The sequence below is a fragment of the Tiliqua scincoides genome, chromosome 11 (genome assembly GCF_035046505.1).
Source record: "Tiliqua scincoides isolate rTilSci1 chromosome 11, rTilSci1.hap2, whole genome shotgun sequence".
NCBI lineage: Eukaryota > Metazoa > Chordata > Lepidosauria > Squamata > Scincidae > Tiliqua > Tiliqua scincoides.
In genome coordinates, this window is record NC_089831.1 from 21,127,536 (window position 1) to 21,147,636 (window position 20,101).

A 20,101-nucleotide genomic window follows, 5' to 3' on the forward strand; every position below is an offset into this window, starting at 1 on the left:
TTGACTGTGGCCACCCACTGAACCTCATGGCTACATGGGGATCTGGCCCTGTCTCTCCCCATTCCTACTCAAACCTCTAACCATTGCTTCTTGCCTCAGGTGCACCAAGAATTCCCTCCACACCTTCCCAGAAAGGACGAGTGCTGGGGAGAGTCTTACCTGTTAAAAGTTTTCTCTTATTTTGCTGCACGGCGTCAGATTTCCACGTTGGGGTCTGTGAAGCCCTTCTTCCCCTCGTTCACCAGCACAGGTTTTTCCGTCCTTGTGTGCCAGACAAGAATCTGAAGGAGAACGAAGGAGAAAAGGAGTTAAGTCCATCTATCATCTTGCATTATGAAATCAACAGCACATCTAACCATATTCCCCAGAGGCTAACCAAGCAGCTCAAGGCTCACAGCAGAGTTGGTGGAAAACTCAGCAGGGCTCTTTCTCGCCTCCCAAGCCAATGAGATGGGGAAACGGAGTGTGGGCCGAAATGACCCATTTTATGGCACTGTGTCTCAGGGCATTAACCCCATCCTCTGCACGCCTGGCAAGTGACCTCCTATTCTCTCTGCCTCGTCAACATTCACAGCTTGTCATGGATTTCTCCATCCTTTTCCCTTTCCCCCTTTACTAGGGGACAAATCCACACCTCCTCTGCTATGCATTCACTGGATTGAAGACACCAGGAGGCTGGCAGATGGCACTGAAATTTGGAATGAGTGGCATTCAAAGCAAATTTTAGGGGGCCCTCCTTCAATGAGAAACAACTTTTTCAAGGGAAGATAAATGAGTTTCTGCAAGACAAGTGGTTTATCTCTCTCTGTGTGTGTGTGTTTAATGAAGGAAACCCTCAGAAAGTAAGGGCACAATCCTAACCCCTTATATCAGTTCTTTCCAGCACTGGCATAGCAGTGCCAATGGGACATGTGCTGCATCCTGCAGTTGGGTGTCACTCACGGAGGCCTCCTCAAAGTAAGGGAATGTTTGTTCCCTGACCTCAGAGCTGCACTGCCCTTTTGTCAGTGCTGGAAAGCACTGATCTAAGGGATTAGGATTGCACCCTAAAGCAATGATCTCTGCATGGGTGTAAACCAGGGGTGTCCAAACTCTTTTGGCAGGATGGCCACATCATCTCTCTGACACTGTGCTGGGGGCCGGGGAAGAATTAATTTACATTTAAAATTTGAATAAATTTACATAAATTAATATATTAGAGATGGAACTTCTATGAATGAATGAAGGTCTTGCAATAGCTCAAGGCCTTGCACAAAGCAAGGCCGGTGTTTCCTTTGCTGCCACTGCTGCATCACAAATGTGAAATGGCAAGTAGTGGAGGGAGCCCTCATCCTACAGCTCACGCGAGAGGTTGAACAGTCACCCTCATGCTGAGAGCGCTTGCATCGGGCAAGTATGTGTTCCAGCAAGTCTCTGGAGGGCCAGAATCTCATAGGAGACCGGGGGCTCTCCGAGGGCCTGATTGGGAGCCCCATAGGCCACAAGTGGCCCCCAGGCCGGGGTTTGGCCGCCCCTGGTGTAAACAGTATAGATCGGGGTGGCCAAACTTGCTTAACATAAGAGCCACATGCAATGACTGTGTTCAGATGTTTGAGAGCTGCAATATTTAAGCAGCCTTTAAATACTTAAATATATTTACTCATCATGAGCATTAAACTTATGTTCTAACCCACTGGAATCTCAAGTTTATGCCCAGTAAATAATTATAAAGCTGGAATTTTTTTATTTATTTACCTTTTATATTAATTGTGATGCAAAAAGGAGCCCAGCCAACATATTCCCAAGAGCTGCACATTATATATCAAAGAGCTGCATGTGGCTCAAAAGCTGCAGTTTGGCCACCCCTGCTCTAGATAGTGGGCAATAACTTGGCCACATAGGAACATGGCAAACCCAGATCCACAAACCCAGCAACCTCCAATGTACTCCTCTCTCACGAAATGCCCACACAGAGCTGTGCCTGGCTTTGCCACTGATTCTTTCTTGCCCTTTCGGAGCTGCTCTCCCCGGGATGGATGGTGTGCCCTCTTTGCAGTGCTGCCCTCCTGCTCCCCTTCCACACTTCCTGTTGGGGATTCTCACCTTCAGAGCTCTCCCAGTCCCGTTGCTATGACAATGAACAGCATGCTTAATCGATCTGGTTCCACACTCAGAGCTGCTGGCACATTTTTGCCTTAGACTAGCCGAACACGAAGGAGCTAAGTCTGCATATGAAGGATACACAGCAGCCCTTTTTCCAGGTCCATGGGGAAGTGGCATAGCTAGAAGGGGTGCGAAGCACTAAGTTTTGCAGGGAGCCTTGCCACGTCGTGCAAGCGGCCTCTTCCCCTCCCCTTCGGAGCCATTCCAGGCAGGGGGAGCAAATGCCAGAGAAGACCCACAGAAGAGGCAAATGCCTCTGTTTTGCTCCCCCTATCCAGAATGGCTCTGAAGAGGGGGAGAAGAGGTTGCTTTCATGCCGTGGCGAAGCTCCCTGCAAAACTGAGTGCTTTGCACCCCCTCTAGCTACACCACTGCCATGGGGCTCAACCAATGCTTTGCCAACTGTTTCCAACTGGAGCACAGGGTTTTTCCTGAACTAAAACCGACAGCACATTTTACTATATATTTTCAAGGGCTAAGGGATCCCCTGGCCCTCACTAAGCTCACCCTTGTGGTTACCGCAGTGTGTTTCACAGCCTGAACAGAGTCGCTCTCAAAAGCTTATAAATAGGGATCTGCGTATCTAACATGTACTTTCACCAGAGAACTGGAAAAGAAGAAAATTATGGTACTGGATGCCAAATGCCATTTACTGAGCATGCCCACTTGGATTGAAAACAAAAACACACACAGAAAGATGGAGCCAGTGGTCCACTTGCCTCTGAAAAATCTACAGCAGCGATTTTCAACCCTCATCTCGCGGCATACTGACGAGGCACTAAAATGGTCATAGCACACCATCGGTTTTTTGACAAGGCATGCTACACTGCCAGCAAGGGCCTTGCATTCCCCAATGACTCTACTTAATAAGTCACCTCTCACCCAAACTCCTACGTCACACCTGTGGACCATTCATTGCACACCAATATGACGTGCGGCACAGTGGTTGACAATCACTGAACGACAGCATCACAATAATTTTGGGGGAGCAAATTCATTTCCACTCTACAGTACAACTCTGGGGGAGTTTTAGAAGCAGCTGCTTGTACTACTGAAGAGACAAGCTGCTCCTCAGCTTCTCTTTTAACATGTAAACAGAAATACACTGAACATATGAAGCTGCCCAGTAATACCGACTCAGACCACTGGGCCATCTTATGCAGTACTGTCTTGTTCAGGGGTGTCAAAAATAAGGCCCAGGGGCCAGATTCGGCCTGTGGAAGCTTTTTATCTGGCCCTCAGGCTCTCAGCTGCTGAGCAGCGCTGAGGTGTTACTGCTGAAAGGGCAACCAACATGAAAATTGGGCTCTCCCATATCTTGAAATATGATCAAAATTTGTGCATTTTCTCTGACTATTTGCAGCTAATGAGTTCCTAAGTGAGAAAAAAGTGCTTATTTTTGGTTATGACCTGTTTAATGACATCACTTCCTGCCTAATGACATCATTTCCAGCCCTCAGCAGGCATCATGAATGCTTTTCGGCCCTCTGTATGAAATGACGCCCCTGGTCTAACTGGTAGTTGCTCTCCAGGGTTTGATATCTTTCCAATCCCTGCTCAGACACTTTCGAGACAGAGCATGGGATCTTCTGTATGCAAAGCTTGCTTCTTCAGCATGCAACAGAAACATCAAAGAAACCTCAACGTCTGCCAAACATTTTTGTACTTTCATTGTGCTCCTGGGACATGCCTGAGATCGAGGCAGGGACTAGTTATGATTCCCAGACTACAGCTGAAATGCCACTAATGTAAACCCATCCAAACTGAATCACCACCCTTTTACATAAGCCCACCACCTTGAGCGGAAAATGCTGGAAGGAAACGGTACCTTAGTGCAATTGGCAGCTTTCGGCTCTAGGTCATTCAGGGTCACCAGCTCCCGGAGCAGGCTGCTCTCCTGGTAGCCGCCCTTCACCCCTCGCAGTTTGAAGTACGCCTGAGGTCGCTGGAGGATTAGCCTGAGGTTCACAGCAAAGCCTGCCATGTCAATCGCGAAAGGCCGATGCGGGTCGAAGACGGTCTTCCAGCCAAACACCTTCCCAGCTGCGTTGACTTTGGGCGACTCGTAGCGTAAGCCTCCCACGAAGGCCACTGGCCATACTGACACTTTCCTGGTGGCTCGCATCTGGAGAGAGAGACCAGCACAGTGAGAGGGGGTCTTTTGGATGGTTGGGGGAGGGGGGTCAGAGGAGGAAGAGAAGGAAACGCTTGCAACAGCCATAATCCAGCTGGAGTACCCCTCTTGAAGTCACAGGGAGGCAGAATAGGATCTATGGGTAAATAGTCTAATTAAAAATGCCCAGGTTTGTCTGAACCTTAGGCAAGGTCTATCATTTTGCCTCCATCTATGAAGGGCATTCTCAAAGGTTCCGTGATACAAAAATCACCATGGAATCCACAGATGGGGATGGAATGTCAGGCAAAAGGTACTCTGTTGGACCATGGACTTCAAGCCCTGATATTTTAATTGGGCTATTGGACACTCCATCCACGAAAGCCTTAGTATGTATTTACCGGTAGATATCTGGCTGTTCTGCAACCCATCAGCAAAGGTTCCTGACTCCCACTGGTAGTTCCACTCAAGTTCCATTGCAAATTAAAAACAAAATCTCTTCTGTAGATGACTCTGGAGCTAAGCACACTCTGGCTCAGCCTCAGCATTCCTCACCTGTAAGACCACCTCATTACGAGGCCAGCTGTGATTACCCATGCACCCTCCAAAATAACGACACCAGACTGTGTCTTGGATTTATAATGGGCCACTTTGTTAATTACAACAGCTGCAGCTGGGTAAGTGTCAGGGGGAAACCCTTTAATCCAAAATGTGCAGGGTGTTAAACCGGATTAATGGCTCTAGCCCTCTACGTCCCCTGTAAGTTTCTTTGGGCGTACCGTTTGGCTCCAGACTGCACTCTGTCCTTGACAGAGCCAGCTTTTTTTGGGCACCCCTGAAGGGGCAAGGCGGATGGATAGCTTACCCTGCGGGGCAACCCCTGCACAGCCTTGTGAGTCCAGTAAAAGGGCTTACCTGCCAGCCTCTTTGAGCTGGTCAGGCATCATCAGAGCAGTTCAAGTTCACCCCACTACCTTGCTGCCTTGGGTAGGGCACCGAGATATCAATCCTGCCTACCGTACCCCACGCATCTCCTGCCAAGTGACCAAATTAGTTAATAGTCTCCCAGACCTCTGCGTCATCCCCAGCCAGTCTGGGGCTGGTGAAAAAACTACTATTCCTGAACCAATTCAGATGATAGCCAAAAATTCCTATCTGGCCCTCAATGAGTGGCCAGTTAATCTCAGACTAGCTAAAGGGTGGCGGTGGGCGGGATTTGGTGGCTGAAGTGAAATGAACCCAGCTGGGAGCATATACACCCTACCAGATCCCGCCTCCTCTGGCCAATCTGACCAATCAGCAGCTTCACCCCAGCCTGATTGCATGAACCAAGGCCACTAATTCCAGAGCAACACTAGATGCTCTTATACTCCTCTTGCAAGGCACTTTGGGGGGGGGGGCGGCTTCAGTGAATAAAAAGCAGCTCCAAACATCAAAAGGAAGGGAAATGATGGTTTATTGCCGACCATCATTTTCTTTTCATGATAACGGATTTGCATTTTACGTTGCTAATTTCTGCAGCGATTGACTTTTTGGACAAACTCTTGGGTGAGTCTTTTAAGATCAAAATGCAAACAAACGAGATCTCTTGAGCCAGTCCAGTGTTAAAAATGGTCACTGCAAAGTGGGTGCTCAAACCTGGCATCTAAACTATGATAATGATGAAAAGACAAGGTCAAGACATTTCCGTAAGTAGAGGTGTTTGAAAACGGTGTTATTTATTTTACTCAGAAGTAAGCCCATTGTGTGACCCTATCATACCAGAAACAAGCACCTCTATCCATATGTCACAGTTCAAGATTCACCTTGAGATCCTGTAGAATTCCACATGGTCTGTAAAAATAGTTTGTCACCCTTCATTCCTCACACCCACAGGGGGGAGCTCTCTCTCCACTGAACGTGCCGCTTCTGAGCCAGGAACCTCCCCAAACCTCTCCCTCATCCCTGCTAATTGCATCAAAGGGAATGGGAGGCATCTGAGACAGCGTCCTTCTGACATGATGCACTTGCTCATGGCTCTCGCCACTCACAGGAGACTGGACAGGACGAGGAACTGTGAAGCGTTGACTCTGCCCCTCTCAGCACAGCCACGTTTTTACCGTAAGGCCCCAGACACATTTGCAAAGGGACATAACACTGCCTTCCTCCCCACTGATTGTGCAGCAACAGCAGCAAGACTTTCTGTCTGAACATCTCCAGAAGATCACATTACACAGGCAGTTGCTGGGCTGCCCAAACTGGTTTACTCCCCCTGGTTTACTCCGCCCAAACCCAAACCACCCCATCTGGTGCAAAGTTTTTGCTCTCCCTTTTAAAGCATTCTGTGGCTCTCTTCTTGCATTCAGTCCTTCCTGGTCAGACTATTGATCATCTAGGTCAGGATTGTCTACTCTGGCCAGTGGGAGCTCTCCAGTGTTTCGGGCACGGGGTCTTTCCCAGCCCTTACTGGAGATGCTGCCTGGGATTAAAACTGGGGCCTTCTGCAGGGCTTCTGAGAGGGATTTTATCTGGGGTACTAAGTTTGTTTTGGGCCCCTTCCATTCTCCATTGGACCATAATTTCATATGATCATTGGATCATAATTTTTACAAATCATGATAAATAAAACTATGTAGGCTTACACAAAATGTAAATGCTAATTTCCACACCATATGCAAGGATTTGCTGAGATCCCAGGAAATTTCTGGCTTCCCTCCTTTGGCTCCCATTTTTTACCCTGGCCTTCTGTACGCAGAGTTAGTGCTCTTTGGCTAAGTGCTACATCCTCATCTCTTTCTGCTGATACCTTGTATTGGAATCACTGAAGAACTGGCGAGGAGGTGGATGTGGTGTCAGCAGTGGCCCCTTTAAGGGTAAGGCCTGGACATTTGGCTACAGCCACTGGAAGGCAATAGGGCCCTCAAGGATATAAGGAGCACCTGAGGCAGAAAGGGTTGGTGGGTTTTGAAGGAGTGCAGGTTGGAGGTAGGAGAGGAGACTGACTTGGCTTATTGAATTTGGAATCTGACTGTGGATTGTGACTGGGCTTTGGCTTCGGACTTGGATACTCTGATGGATTTGACTGACCTACCTGGAACCTGACCTTGGACTGTAACTTGGCTTATTGGCTCTGGACTCTGATTTGGCAACTCTAATTGATTGGACTGGTTTACTTGGCATCTGTGGACTGGAACTGGACTTTTGACTTTTGCTTGCTGCACTGGTGAGTTGCACAAGGGGGACCGATCAGCCTTAAGCAGGCACGAGGCCCAGTGGATTGGGATTTGGCAGAACATACCTCCATGTATCCTGATCTACCCTTGCCTGTGGCTTTTCCTCCTCCAGCTCATCTCATCTCAGGAGCCCTTGAAATACCCACTATGAGCTTCATCCTGATCATGCTGGGCCCTGGCTATGGGGCATTCACCATCCTGGCACAGGCCCAGACTTCCAGGGCCTGCTCAAGCCCAGACTCTCCATGCCCAGGAATGTTGGCAGGCTTGCCAGTAGTTGAATGAACTAGATACCTAGTGTGATTCTTGAGGCTTCAAAAGGAAGCAACTCAAAAGACAAGAATGTTTGGGCCAGAATCGTTCCAGCACAACTGCCTTAGCAGAGGCGGTTTCCCTCGGAAAAAGAGAATGTGTTGCATGCATGTGCTGCCTACATCTCATGCTCACCCAGAGAAACAATAGCATGGGGCACCTCCAAGAGGGCCATCCTGCAAACATGGAAATGCACATGGGGCTCTGTTTACCCTGGTGGATGCCAAGCCTGCAGAAAGCACACTCTGGATTCTTGGCGGGTAGTGGATATAAGAAACAGTGGGATGCGGGAGAAGGGGACTTCCAGAGGAAGAAAGGCAAATGCTCACAAAAGGAGCAAACTCTGAGAGACAGAAAGGAGAGGGGAAAGGTTTTAGGGTCAAGGGTTAGGGCAGTGGCTCAGAAAAGCGGGGCACAGAGGGGTACATTGCCCCAGGTGCTAGATGCCTTTGTTATGCCACTGGGTTAGAGTGGAACTCAGCCTCCTCTTACCAAGTGACAAAATGCCCCACTGAAAAGGCTGAGACTAACTAGTGTGAACGAGTGATGCGGAAGTCACTTGGAATCACCCTGGTGCATCAGAGACCGGCATTGTTGGGTAGCGGCTGGGGTCCCAGGGACCTCTGGACGGTCGACGGCTGATCCCCAACTGGTCCTACGTCTCCAGAGGCTTCATGCAGTGGTGAAAATGGAGCAAGTCCCACCCAGGTAGGAAGAGATCCAAGGAGGTTTCCCAAGGACCCGTTGAAAACTTGAGCTTCATATGCAGAGCGCAAAGGAAAACGGGGAGCAACACTGTGCACCTGCATTGGCTAAAAGCCTGGTGGGGCTGGAGTGAGCTACAATTTATGATATGTTCCGACTGTTAACCATCCCCCCCCCACAAGGGAATGTGAAACAGTTCAGAAAAGTTCTGTTGAACCTCAGTCATAGCATGCTCTCCACTTACAATAGGAAACCCATTTTGCTCACAGAGTTCCACCGAACTTTTTCTGAAGTTTGACATAAGTCACATTTAATTCTATCAGTCTGTTCTGGGGGCAAGGCAAGGTCATCATCAGAGCAGGAAGGTAGTCTGTGATGTATGTTAACATACTGAAGTCTGTTCCATTGGCCTGCCTAACTCAACTGCCAGCTGGCTTATCAGATCCCATCAGGTTCCAGCCATTCTGAATCAGAAGGAAGCCGCCATAGCGAGTCAGACCCTTGGTCAATCTAGCTCCATATTGCCAAGAATCAGTGGCATAGCTAGAGGTACAAAGCGCTCAGTTTTGCAGGGAGCCTCACTGTGGTGTGCAAGGGACCCCTCCCCTCTTTGGAGCCATTCTAGGCAGGGGGAGTAAAATGGAGACATTTGCCCAGAATTATTCCAAAGGGGAGGGGAAGGGGCCCCTTGCACGTTCTGGTGAGACTCCCCGAAAAACTGAGTGCTTTGCACCCCCTCTAGCTACACTACTGCCAACAATGAATGGCGGCAGCTCTCTGGGAGTTCAGAAAGGAATTTTTCTCTGCTGTACCTGGAGAAGTTGGAGATTGAACTTAGGACCTTCTGCATGCAAAGCATGTTCTCTGCCAATGAGCTATAGCAGAGTAGCTCAAAAAGGACATAGTGGAAATGGAAAAGGTGCAAAAGAGAGCGACTAAGATGATTACTGGGCTGGGGCACCTTCCTTATGAGGAAAGGCTATGGCGTTTGGGCCTCTTCAGCCTAGAAAAGAGACACCTCAGGGGGGACATGATTGAGACATACAAAATTATGCAGGGGATGGACAGAGTGGATAGGGAGATGCTCTTTACACTCTCACATAACAGCAGAACCAGGGGACATCCACTAAAATTGAGTGTTGGGAGAGTTAGGACAGACAAAAGAAAATATTTCTTTACTCAGCGTGTGGTTGGTCTGTGGAACTCCTTGCCACAGGATGTGGTGATGGCGTCTGGCCTGGATGCCTTTAAAAGGGGATTGGACAAGTTTCTGGAGGAAAAATCCATTACAGGGTACAAGCCATGATGTGTATGCGCAACCTCCTGATTTTAGAAATGGGTTATGTCAGAATGCCAGATGCAAGGGAGGGCACCAGGGTGAGGTCTCTTGTTATCTGGTGTGCTCCCTGGGGCATTTGGTGGACCGCTGTGAGATACAGGAAGCTGGACTAGATGGGCCTATGGCCTGATCCAGCGGGGCTGTTCTTATGTTCTTAACTACAATTCCCAGGAAGCCTTGCAGGTCTCTTGTTATCAGGTGTGCTCCCTGGGGCATTTGGTGGGCCGCTGTGAGATACAGGAAGCTGGACTAGATGGGCCTATGGCCTGATCCAGCGGGGCTGTTCTTATGTTCTTAACTACAATTCCCAGGAAGCCTTGCAGGTCTCTTGTTATCAGGTGTGCTCCCTGGGGCATTTGGTGGGCCGCTGTGAGATACAGGAAGCTGGACTAGATGGGCCTTTGGCCTGATCCAGTGGGGCTGTTCTTATGTTCTTAATAAGGAACAGACTCTTTGGCTCACTTTGGCATCTGTTCACCTTCCCTTTCTTCAATTGATAGAGGTGCGAGTGTACTTACATTGGTGATATAGGTAGTATAGTATTAGCAGCTGCAGCTGCATGCAAGTAGAGGTGCTGTGGGTCAGCAGCTCATATGAACCACAGAGCCCAGACCTATCCAACTTTCCAGCACTGATGCAGTCATGCTAACAGGGCACTCGCTGCATCCTTTGTTTGGGGGGGGGGCAGCCACTGAGGCCTCCTCAAGGTAAGGGGACTACTATTCCCTTACCTCAGGACAGCATTGTGGCTTCACTGGTGCTGGAAATCTGGATAGGATTGGCCCCGCAGCCACGAAATCTGGCTCCTAACTTTGTGTCCTTGGGTACTGAAAAGGCCTGTAGCCCAACGGGGAAGGCAATAAGCTGCACACCACCAAGCCATGGAGCACCTAGTGGCCAGGAACTGGAGGAGGATTCTGGGATACAGGTTGATAAGAACCACTTTGTGAGAACAGGGTTCTTGACAGGAAGATGTGCTTCCCCAGAGCAATGCCATGTATGCCAGGAGGGATAGAGAAAACTCATTTGATTGATCAAAAAGCAGAATATAAACCAGAGAATCAAATGTAATACATTTTTAAAAAGAGAGCTGAGAAGCTCAGAAAGGATCATTTTCTAGTTAGTGCCACATTCTGTGAGATTTCTGGGCTCCTGTAGCATTGCGGTACCTGCACAGTATATCTCATTTACATCATACTTCTGGCAGTTTTGCAGTAGGATGGCAAAAGACAGGCTGACATTAGGCTGGGAAAAAAGCTGTAATTGCTTTGTTTTGCACCCGCCGCCCAGTTATTCATTTAAGCTTTCATCCAGTTCCCTAGCACTACATTTAAAGGTTGACTTCTGGTTGGTTTCCAATCCATCTGACTATTTCTGTCATCTTCAAAAAAATTTTTTTTAGCCTGCCAACTGGTCTTTGCAAATTTATTTTGCTCGGACTCGACACCGAGGCAACGGGCAATGTTTAATTTGCCTGCGATTAAATTAATTAACATTATGATGTAGTCGAAAATTACTTCATTTGTAAATCCTTCGGGAAAGGAGTGTGTCATTTCTCTGTTCTCTAAAAGCTCCTACACACGGTGGGCAATGAATCAGTGTTAATGTCCTTTAAGGGTGCAAATGAGCAATGATTTGAAAGGAGGGGGACAAGTTGCCTCCTAGCAGAGTAGCAACCTCCTAGCAGAGCCAGGCTGGTGTAGTAGTTCTGGTGTTGGACTTAGACCTGGAAGGTCCAGATTCAAATTCCCCCACTCAGGCACGGGCCAGCTACTAACTCTCAGCCTCACCTACCTCACAGGGTTGTTGTGAGGTCAAAAGGAGGGGAGGAACTATGCACACCATCCTTAGCTCCTTGGAGGGAAGGCAGTATAAAGATGTGGAAAATAAATATGCAAGGCCAGTTCAGGGTTAAAAATATCATTCAAACCAGGCCCTTGCCAAACATACCTTTCCTTGACCATTTTTGTTTGTTTTATTTTAAGTTGTACATTTAATTATACATCTTAACTGGAAGATACTTTGGGAACAGGTTTTGGCATTGAAAGTAGGGGATAAATCTAACAAACACCACTGAACCCCCTGAAAGAGATATTTAAACCAGAATCAAGGAACACACTTGCACGTTTCACCAACCTGTGAATCCCATTTGATGATTAACCTAGGGGAACTTGAGTAGGACTGATGGGACCACAGGATGCCTGATGACCACAAATGTATAACAGCCCAATTCTATCCACACCTTCCTGGGAGTAAGCCCCATTGACTACAATGGGACTTACTTCTGAGTATACATGCCTAGGATTGGGCTGCCAGTCTATTAATGCATACACTGTATACATGGCTGTAATCCTATGCTAAACTGTAAAACAAAGTGGAGCTTTTTATTAGTAAGAGTTCAGTTTAGTTCTTGCTCCTTTCTCTTTGCAGATGGAGGGCCCGATCTTATCCAATTTTCCAGTGCAAAGGGGCAATTTTCCATGCTGAAGGGGCATGCACTGCATCTTGTGGTGGGGCAGCAGTCACAGAGGCCTTCTCAAGGTATGGGAACATTTGTTCCCTTTCCTTAGGGCTGCATTGAGGTTGCACCGATGCTGGAAAATTGAATAGGCTGAGCTCTCGCGTGCCAGCGGTACAAGTGTACTGCTGGCGCTGGGTCTCACAAATGTAAAACATGCTTACGGCACCCAGAGCACCATATCACATATTTTGGGAACCTCTGGCTTATTGTATAGGTTAAAGCCAACATCTGTTGAGAGGCAGAAAGATAAAACCTAAAGACCGTCTCTAGTACTTATACCAGAGCATTCTGCTCCCAATGATCTTGCCCTGCACCAACAGACGCTTCCAAAAATACATAGAATACGAGAGTACTCACCTTCCATTAGTTCTGCCCCTGTGAGCGTTAAAGATGTCAGGCAATGTGAGTGGAGAAGCCCACCTCGGCCTACCCCAGAGGCCTCTACTGAAGGTCAGGAGTAGCAACCAAACCCAGCTGGCCAGGCCACCAGTAGCTTACCTCCTCAAAGAGTTCCAGGCTGTAGGTATTATCATCATCCGCAAAATAAACAATCCCAGGCTGGCTATTGTTTTTATTAAAGGTCTCTCTCAGCCACCGAAGGGCCAGGTTCCTTTGCATTGTCCCCCGGGGGATTCGTGGGTCCCTCATATCCCCCCTCAGCTTGTAGTTGCGTGGAGTCTCCACGTTGAGATGAGTGTAGTTCAACCCAGTGTCCCTCAAAAGCCGGGTGACCAGCGTGGTGCGCCGCTGGGAGTCCTCCACCAGGATCCAGTGCAAATTAGGGACATGCAAAAAAGTGTTGGCCAGCCGCGTCAGCTCCGCCTTTTGGACTGGCCGGCTGTAGGTGGGTGTGATGACATGGATGGTGGCCAAGGCATCCGACCAAGGAGGTGGGCGGGTATAGACGTACTCTGTCCTAACCACCTCCACAATATCGCGGTCAGACAGACAGTACTCCTTAGAGTCAGAGCCTTGGGAGAAGTCGCGACGGGAGTCCCCTCCATCATCTGCAGCCATGAACGGGAAAGAAAAGGACAGAAAAAGAACGACAGGTCAGTCTTCCATGAAAGCAGCTCCCATTCTTGGTTTGGCGAAAGGGGAGGAAGCAGGAAAACAAGCTAGGAAGCAGAAGCTGGTAGCAGGAAATTGTGGAGCAGCAAAAAACTTATAGAATTGGCCTACAATTCCACACCCTCAAAAGCAGAATTCTGCAGGCTGGTGCAATCGTGTGTATGAAGCAAACTCACATATATAAAGGGAATGGTATATTCTGGGAAGGTTGAAGAGCTATCCATGGTGCTGAACTCAACTCCCTTGAGAAAGAAGCAGCTGAACTCAAGAGGCACTGGACATAGCCAGCATTGGTTGTTGGCAACCTTCAGTCTCGAAAGACTATGGTATAAGTCGACAGCACCCAGTATTCCCAGGTGGTCTCCCGTCCAAGTACTAACCAGGCCTGACCCTGCTTAGCTTCCGAGATCATGGTCTAAGCCTACAGCACCCGGTATTCCCAGGTGGTCTCCCGTCCAAGTACTAACCAGGCCTGACCCTGCTTAACTTCCAAGATCAGATGAGATTGGGCATGTGCAGGGTAACAGTAGCCAGCGCCGTGGTGCTTAATCACATATATCTGATGTACGAATGAGTAGACTAAGGATGCAGTCCTAACCCACTTTCCAGCACCGGGGTGAGGGCAATGCAACTTTGAGGCAAGTGAAGAAACATTGCCTTACCTTGAAGAGGCCTTCATGACTGCCCCCCAACTGTAGGACGCAGCACATGCCCCACTGGTACAGCTATGCCAGCGCTGGAAAATTGGTTAGGATTGCGCCCTCAGTCTGTTTAAAACTGTAATCTCCTGGAGGGCAAGGAAACACCATCATCACTGCCACCATTTTGTTTTGCTCACGAACTTTGCGATGGGCCATATATACTCCTAGCACTCCATAAATGCACTAATAATATCAATAATAATATTCCATCCAACATAAAAATAAATACAACTGTAATTTCCCAAGGTACAACATGGATCATGATAAGATCGTAACTCCATTGTGGCAAATCACAAAGCAACATATTCACACCCTCGTATTTAGGAGTTAGTCGTATAGGACTAATAGAAGATATCCCCCAAAGCCTGTTCATTTCCTAAAGTCAGACTTCTAAAAAAAATTGATCCAAAATACTTCTTATTTCAAGAATGATATATCAGGAATGATCAGCTAGCAGCAAACAGACAGGCTGTAGCATATGAAGCCATTTTTTATCTAACCCAGTTCAGTGGTCATCCACAATGCAGCGAGTACTCTCCTCACAGTTTCATTTTTGGATGGATAAGTGTTTCTCCCTTACTTAGGGCCCAATCCTATCCAATTTTCCAGTGCTGGTGCAGTTGTGCCAGTGGGGTGTACGCTGCATCCTGCGGTGGAGGGGCAGCCACTGGGGCCTCCTCAAGGTATAGGAACATGTGTTCCCTTACCAGAGGGCTACACTGTGGCAATATTGGAGCTAGAAAGTTGGATAGGATTGGGCCCTTAGACTCCTAGAACCAGGAGTCATCCAGTGAAACTGACTGGAGAGAGACAGTGGTCTTCAACCTTTTTCATGCCATGACCCCAATCAATCAATCAATCAATCAATCGATCAATCAATCGACTGGGGACTCACTGTCAATCCTGCTTCCCTCCCAGGACTCTATCCGCCACTCCCTGCCCCCATCAACACCCACCACTGGGCATTCTTTCAGGGTTGTAGAGACCATTAGGTTTGTATTAAAATCCTGGAAGTCACCTTTTTCCAGGTGCAAAACAGGAGCTTAGAAGGGGTGGAACCACTGACCTACTTCATCTCAGTGGCCTACTGGGATAACCCCCTTTTACAAGCATCGATCTACCTCTTTCCTTGTTGGCAACCTTCAGTCTCGAGAGACTCTGGTATCGCACTCTGAAAGGTGGTTCTGGAACATCGTCTAGTGTGGCTGAAAAGGCCAATTCGGGAGTGACAATCCCTTCCACACCGAGAGCAAGTGCAGTCTGACCCTGGTCTGTCTCCCTGGCTATGGGCCTTCCTTCTTTGCCTCTTTGCCTCAGACTGTTGGCCAAGTGTCTCTTCAAACTGGGAAAGGCCATGCTGCACAGCCTGCCTCCAAGCGGGCCGCTCAGAGGCCAGGGTTTCCCACTTGTTGAAGTAGTTGTTGAGGTAGATCTACCTCTGAGCTACCTGAAATTGCAGAACTGGTCAGCAGAGCTGCAAAGAAGACCTAGCCATAAGCAACCAATGCATTTACCAATACTGAATGAATTTAAAAATGAATTAAAAACCCGCCCTTCTACATCGCCCTTCTCCCAAGTGAACCAGGGCAGCGTACAACAAAACAAGAATGTTAATCATCCTTTTAAAAATCAATAATATTAACTAAAACATACATCACACTAAGCAGTGGCAGCAACAAAACAAAGAGCAAGATAACCAGATGGAGCCAACAGCCAAAACTTGTCTGTACTGCCAGGCTTTGACTAACCCCTGACAGGTTTCAGAGTGGGTGCCTGCCTGGCCTCCAGACAGCTGTTGCCACTGCGGAAAACATGTCAGGAATGCAGAAGCTGAGATTGACTACACACAAAGCCACGTCACTTCGTTCTCTCCTTTGCAGTTTTGTACTTGTTCAGTGATGAGGAGTCTGCAGACCTGGTTGATCAACCCCAAAACACCTACAGAGCTACCCGTGAATCCTCCTCTATCTCCCCTCTGATCATTTCCACACTTCAGTGGAATCTCTCTCTTTGGGTTTTGGCTGTGCAGGACATGCTCCCATACAAGTCCGTACACCCTCTAAGAACATTAGTGGAAGTCCTACTCTGGGCGACCCTGTCTTTGTAGGTTAGGTGGGTAGTCCATTATGACTTAAGACAGGTCTTTTTAGGGATCCCACTCCAAAGGTGGGAATGTAAATCAAGTGAAGTGGTGCAACATGATCCAGCAGCTTCTTACCACCACAAGCTTCTCACAAGCTTCTTACAACCACATTCCACACAGTTAATGTGTTACCTAGAGGAAGAGCTACTTCTCCTGCAAGGGCAAGACTCCACCTTTGAAAGATCAGAATAAGAGAAATTCTGACACCAGGAGCATTCCTCTCTTCTGGTCTTCTTGAAACTACTCAAGGTAAACTAAACTACTTTAACAATATTCTATTGCTAAAACCATATTCTTTCTCGTCCCCTCCTGGGATTTTCAAGGCATTCCTTGGTTCAGAAAGATGAGGGAGAGAGGGCAACAAATGTACCAGGAACAAGTGTTTTCTTCCTAGTAAGTTCATCTCACTCTCTCTTTCTTGCTCCCCACTTCAGCAGGGAGAGCCTTTTAAAGGGACTCAGAGGAAGGTGCAAGCAACAGAATGGGGACAAGATGGTCCCCTGTCTTGCTTGCTCTCCTCCCAATTCTTTAACATAATACAGAGGGCAGGAAGGTGTATGTGGCTAGATTTGCAAAGATGTCTGCAAATCCCGTTCTTTACACTTGGTAGCCTGTGGCTACGGGAGCTCTCCCACTCTCCAAAAGCAACACATACCATGAAACATTTGGACTCGGCAAAGTGGTGACAGCCACTACCTTAGATGACTAGGGGAAAAAAAAAAATTAGACAAGTCACAGAGGATAGACCTGTCAATGGCCACTAGCCATGAGAGCTTACTAAACTTGGATTCACTTGGATACCTCCAGATATTTGTGGTGACGAGCTCCTGCTGTTTGTCCCTGGTATCTGATTCTCAGAGAACAACCGGAGATATCACCACCTTAGTGTCCCAGTTCTGAGCACTTCAGGACATCTTGCTGGAGGCAAAACTATGGACTAGATAAACCCTTCTTCATATCCACAATATCATTCTAATATTCCTGAGAAATTGCACACATTTGTGGAGGATGAGTCTACCAGAAGCTACAAGAAGCTCGTAGAAGCCAGGATAGCTAAGTGGAAACTCCATGTACAGCAAGGGTGTCCAAACTTTTTGGCAGGAGGGCCACATCATCTCTCTGACACTGTGTCAGGGGCCAGGAATAAAAAAGAATTAATTTACATTTCAAATTTGAATAAATTTACACAAACGAATATATTAGAGGTGGAACTTACATGAACGAATGAAGGTCTTGCAATAGCTCAAGGCCTATAAAAGGCCTTGCACAAAGCAATGCCGGCCTTTCCTTCGCTGCCACTGCTGCATCACAGACATGAAACAGCAAGCAGTGGAGGGAGTCCTCGTCCCACAGTTCATGCGAGAGGTTGAACAGTCTGAGAGCAGCTGTGTCAAGCCAGTGTGGGCTCCAGCAAGTCTGCGGAGGGCCAGAGACTCATTGGAGACTGGGGGCTCCCTGTGGGCTGGATTGGGAGACCTCAAGGGCCGCAAGTGGCCCCTGGGCCGGAGTTTGGGCACCCCTGATGTACAGGAAGAGCATACCTCAGTGTGAATAGCAAGGCACTACATATCAAGAGATGGTTGAGAACTCGCAGGGGGCATGTGACCAGTTGCTGCTGGAAAAAGAATATGGGATTGACCCACAGAAGCCATTCTCAGGTTCTTCCCCACAGGTGATTTCAGAGCTGTAGGCTGAGCGAGACAAAGCCAAGTAACTCCAGGACTTTTTCTGGGGGAACTATCCCTGCACACGGACTGCTGGATGAGATGAGCAGGATGACCATGGGAGAGATGAGCATGGAGCTGTGGTGGTGGAGGGGTGGTGGTGGGCCCGGGGTGGGGGGAGACATGGGCTGGTGGCTTTCTCCTCACCCTTGTGCACTGCAAGCAGTGGAGCAATTGTGCTCTGGTGCCACACGGTGATTAGCAGCGTCCAGGGAAGCACTATCAGCACGATGGCCAGGATGTCCCGTCTCTTCGGCATCTCCAAGACCGACGGGACCCACAGCTCCTCATTACCTGACAGCGAAAACCCCAGAGAAAGAATAGCAGAGCACATGGAGAACAGAAATCAATGGGTAAGAAGGAACCGGGGCAGAGAGAAGACAGAGGCAAAGGCAGCGGGGCCCTGCGATCTTACCAGCACTCACAACCCACCCATTGCACAAGCAGGTTTGCAGGGGCAGCCGCCGCCACCGCTGGGGAGGGGGCAGGCTGCCGCCGGGGACGTGCCTCAGGGTGTCGCGGGGGCCGCCGGGGCTGTCTTCAAAATCCCTTTGGGAAGGAGGCCTGCAACACAAAGCAGAGAGGAGTGGGCAGGTAAGTGGGAGGGGCGGAGGGAGGGATTCAAAACGTAGCTGGCTAATGTAAGACAGGAAGGGTATTCCGGACAATTCTTTGCCCCTTTGACCAGCAGTGGCTCATCCCCTTCACTGCCCACCCCTGGAGTCAGTGTTACAATAGTATCTCTGAGCGTGTGCAAAGGCCCTTTCAGCACCAAGTAAGGACAGGTCTTCTCTCTCCAGTCAAAATGGACCTGATGTTAAATACATCTCTACTTATAGGGTCCTACTTGAGTAAATAACTGCCTTGATCTCTCATGGCATATTCCTCCACTTTTCAACATTCCCAGACTTAATCTGTCTCTATGTCCTCTGCCATTTGGCTGAAAAATCACACCTTCACGGCTTCGTGCCTGCAAAGATGATTGCATCTCTGTAGGCAGGTCAATAGTCTCTGTGGTTAAATGTTAATTTAACTGAGAGTTGATCTGTGATTGGAGTGGCAGCAGGATACCTGATGCCAAAAGGCTGGGTGGTTGAAAAATTTTGCATCTGGTGCAAAAAAAAAAAAAACTAACAGAAAGAAGGTAAGGGAACAAAGGCGCATTTGATTGCATGTCTGTTTTGAGCCTCAGTAAACTGTCATTGAGCCCTGATACTTGGGTAGCACATTTCATGGGTGGCTGTCAGCTCAGGGGTAATGTATAGGGGAAATGGCAATTGGAGGGTGAGAAAGTTGCACTTTGGGGCTAGTCACAGAAGATAACTGGGACTGATTTTTAGGCACACACTCAGGAATAGGGTATTGCTAGACATGCAGTCTTTTTCACATTAGCATGACAGACTGTGCACCTCTGAGCATACACAGAATGCCTTTCCCTTGGACAAATCAAGGGACCTGCTGGTGTAATTGCCTCAGGGCAAATGCAGAAGTTTTTTCCAAGTGCAGCAAAGGATCTAGACTTTCTTCTGGACTGTCGCAAACTTAGGGGGGTTGGGGTGCTGAGAGTTCTTGGTTCTTGAACCCTAAAGCCCTCAAGGCCCCCCTCGTCCAGTAGTACTGCCACCACCCTGTATGTGCCAGTGCCTCAGTCCAGGGACACTGAGACCCTCTAGGCTTAATTCTATCCCTTGCAGGTACTGAGCGCTTTCTCCAATTAAAGCTTCAGTCCTCAAGTTACTAGACCTCAATGAGCACTTGGTAGCTTGCTGAACGGCTAGGCAGGATTCTGAACCTTTCTTCCCAACAGGCAGTGAAACAACTTAGTAAAAGAGATTTTAGTTTAGTAAGTACATAAGGTTACATAAAGTTACAGTAAGGCAGCAAATGCTAGAGGCATAAACATCTAGGAAACATATCAGCAATAAAATAATAAAGCTAGCTGGCTATCTCTATTAATCCCTATCTCTCACCTGGGTCAGCTTCTCTTGTAGATCTTTTAGCTCCAGGCTACCTGTGAGGCCAGGTGCCCATGGTGGACAATTGAGCTCCCAGCGTGCAGGATGTTGCACCCAAAACTCCCCTGGACACACCCCTTGGGGCACTCATTATTATACTTCT

At 48.3% G+C, this 20,101-nt stretch overlaps 1 protein-coding gene and 1 pseudogene across 2 annotated transcripts; both read right to left on the reverse strand.

The window, feature by feature from the left end:
- Nucleotides 1-194: 194 nt before the first annotated feature.
- On the reverse strand, nucleotides 195-18,420 carry B3GAT1 (beta-1,3-glucuronyltransferase 1). 2 transcript variants are annotated; one of them, XM_066639490.1, is made up of 5 exons: nucleotides 18,399-18,420; nucleotides 18,131-18,277; nucleotides 12,843-13,351; nucleotides 3,971-4,267; nucleotides 195-281 (listed from the first exon to the last, which is right to left on the reverse strand). In XM_066639490.1, the coding sequence occupies exons 2-5, from the start codon at nucleotides 18,240-18,242 to the stop codon at nucleotides 195-197; spliced, it is 1,005 nt and encodes a 334-aa protein (XP_066495587.1). In that variant the 5' UTR covers nucleotides 18,243-18,277; nucleotides 18,399-18,420. The 2 variants fall into 2 exon arrangements, with proteins under 2 accessions (XP_066495587.1, XP_066495586.1); XM_066639489.1 differs by lacking the exon at nucleotides 18,399-18,420 and having other exon boundaries at nucleotides 18,131-18,317.
- LOC136662568 (5S ribosomal RNA) lies at nucleotides 13,834-13,947 on the reverse strand (annotated as a pseudogene).
- Nucleotides 18,421-20,101: the final 1,681 nt, after the last annotated feature.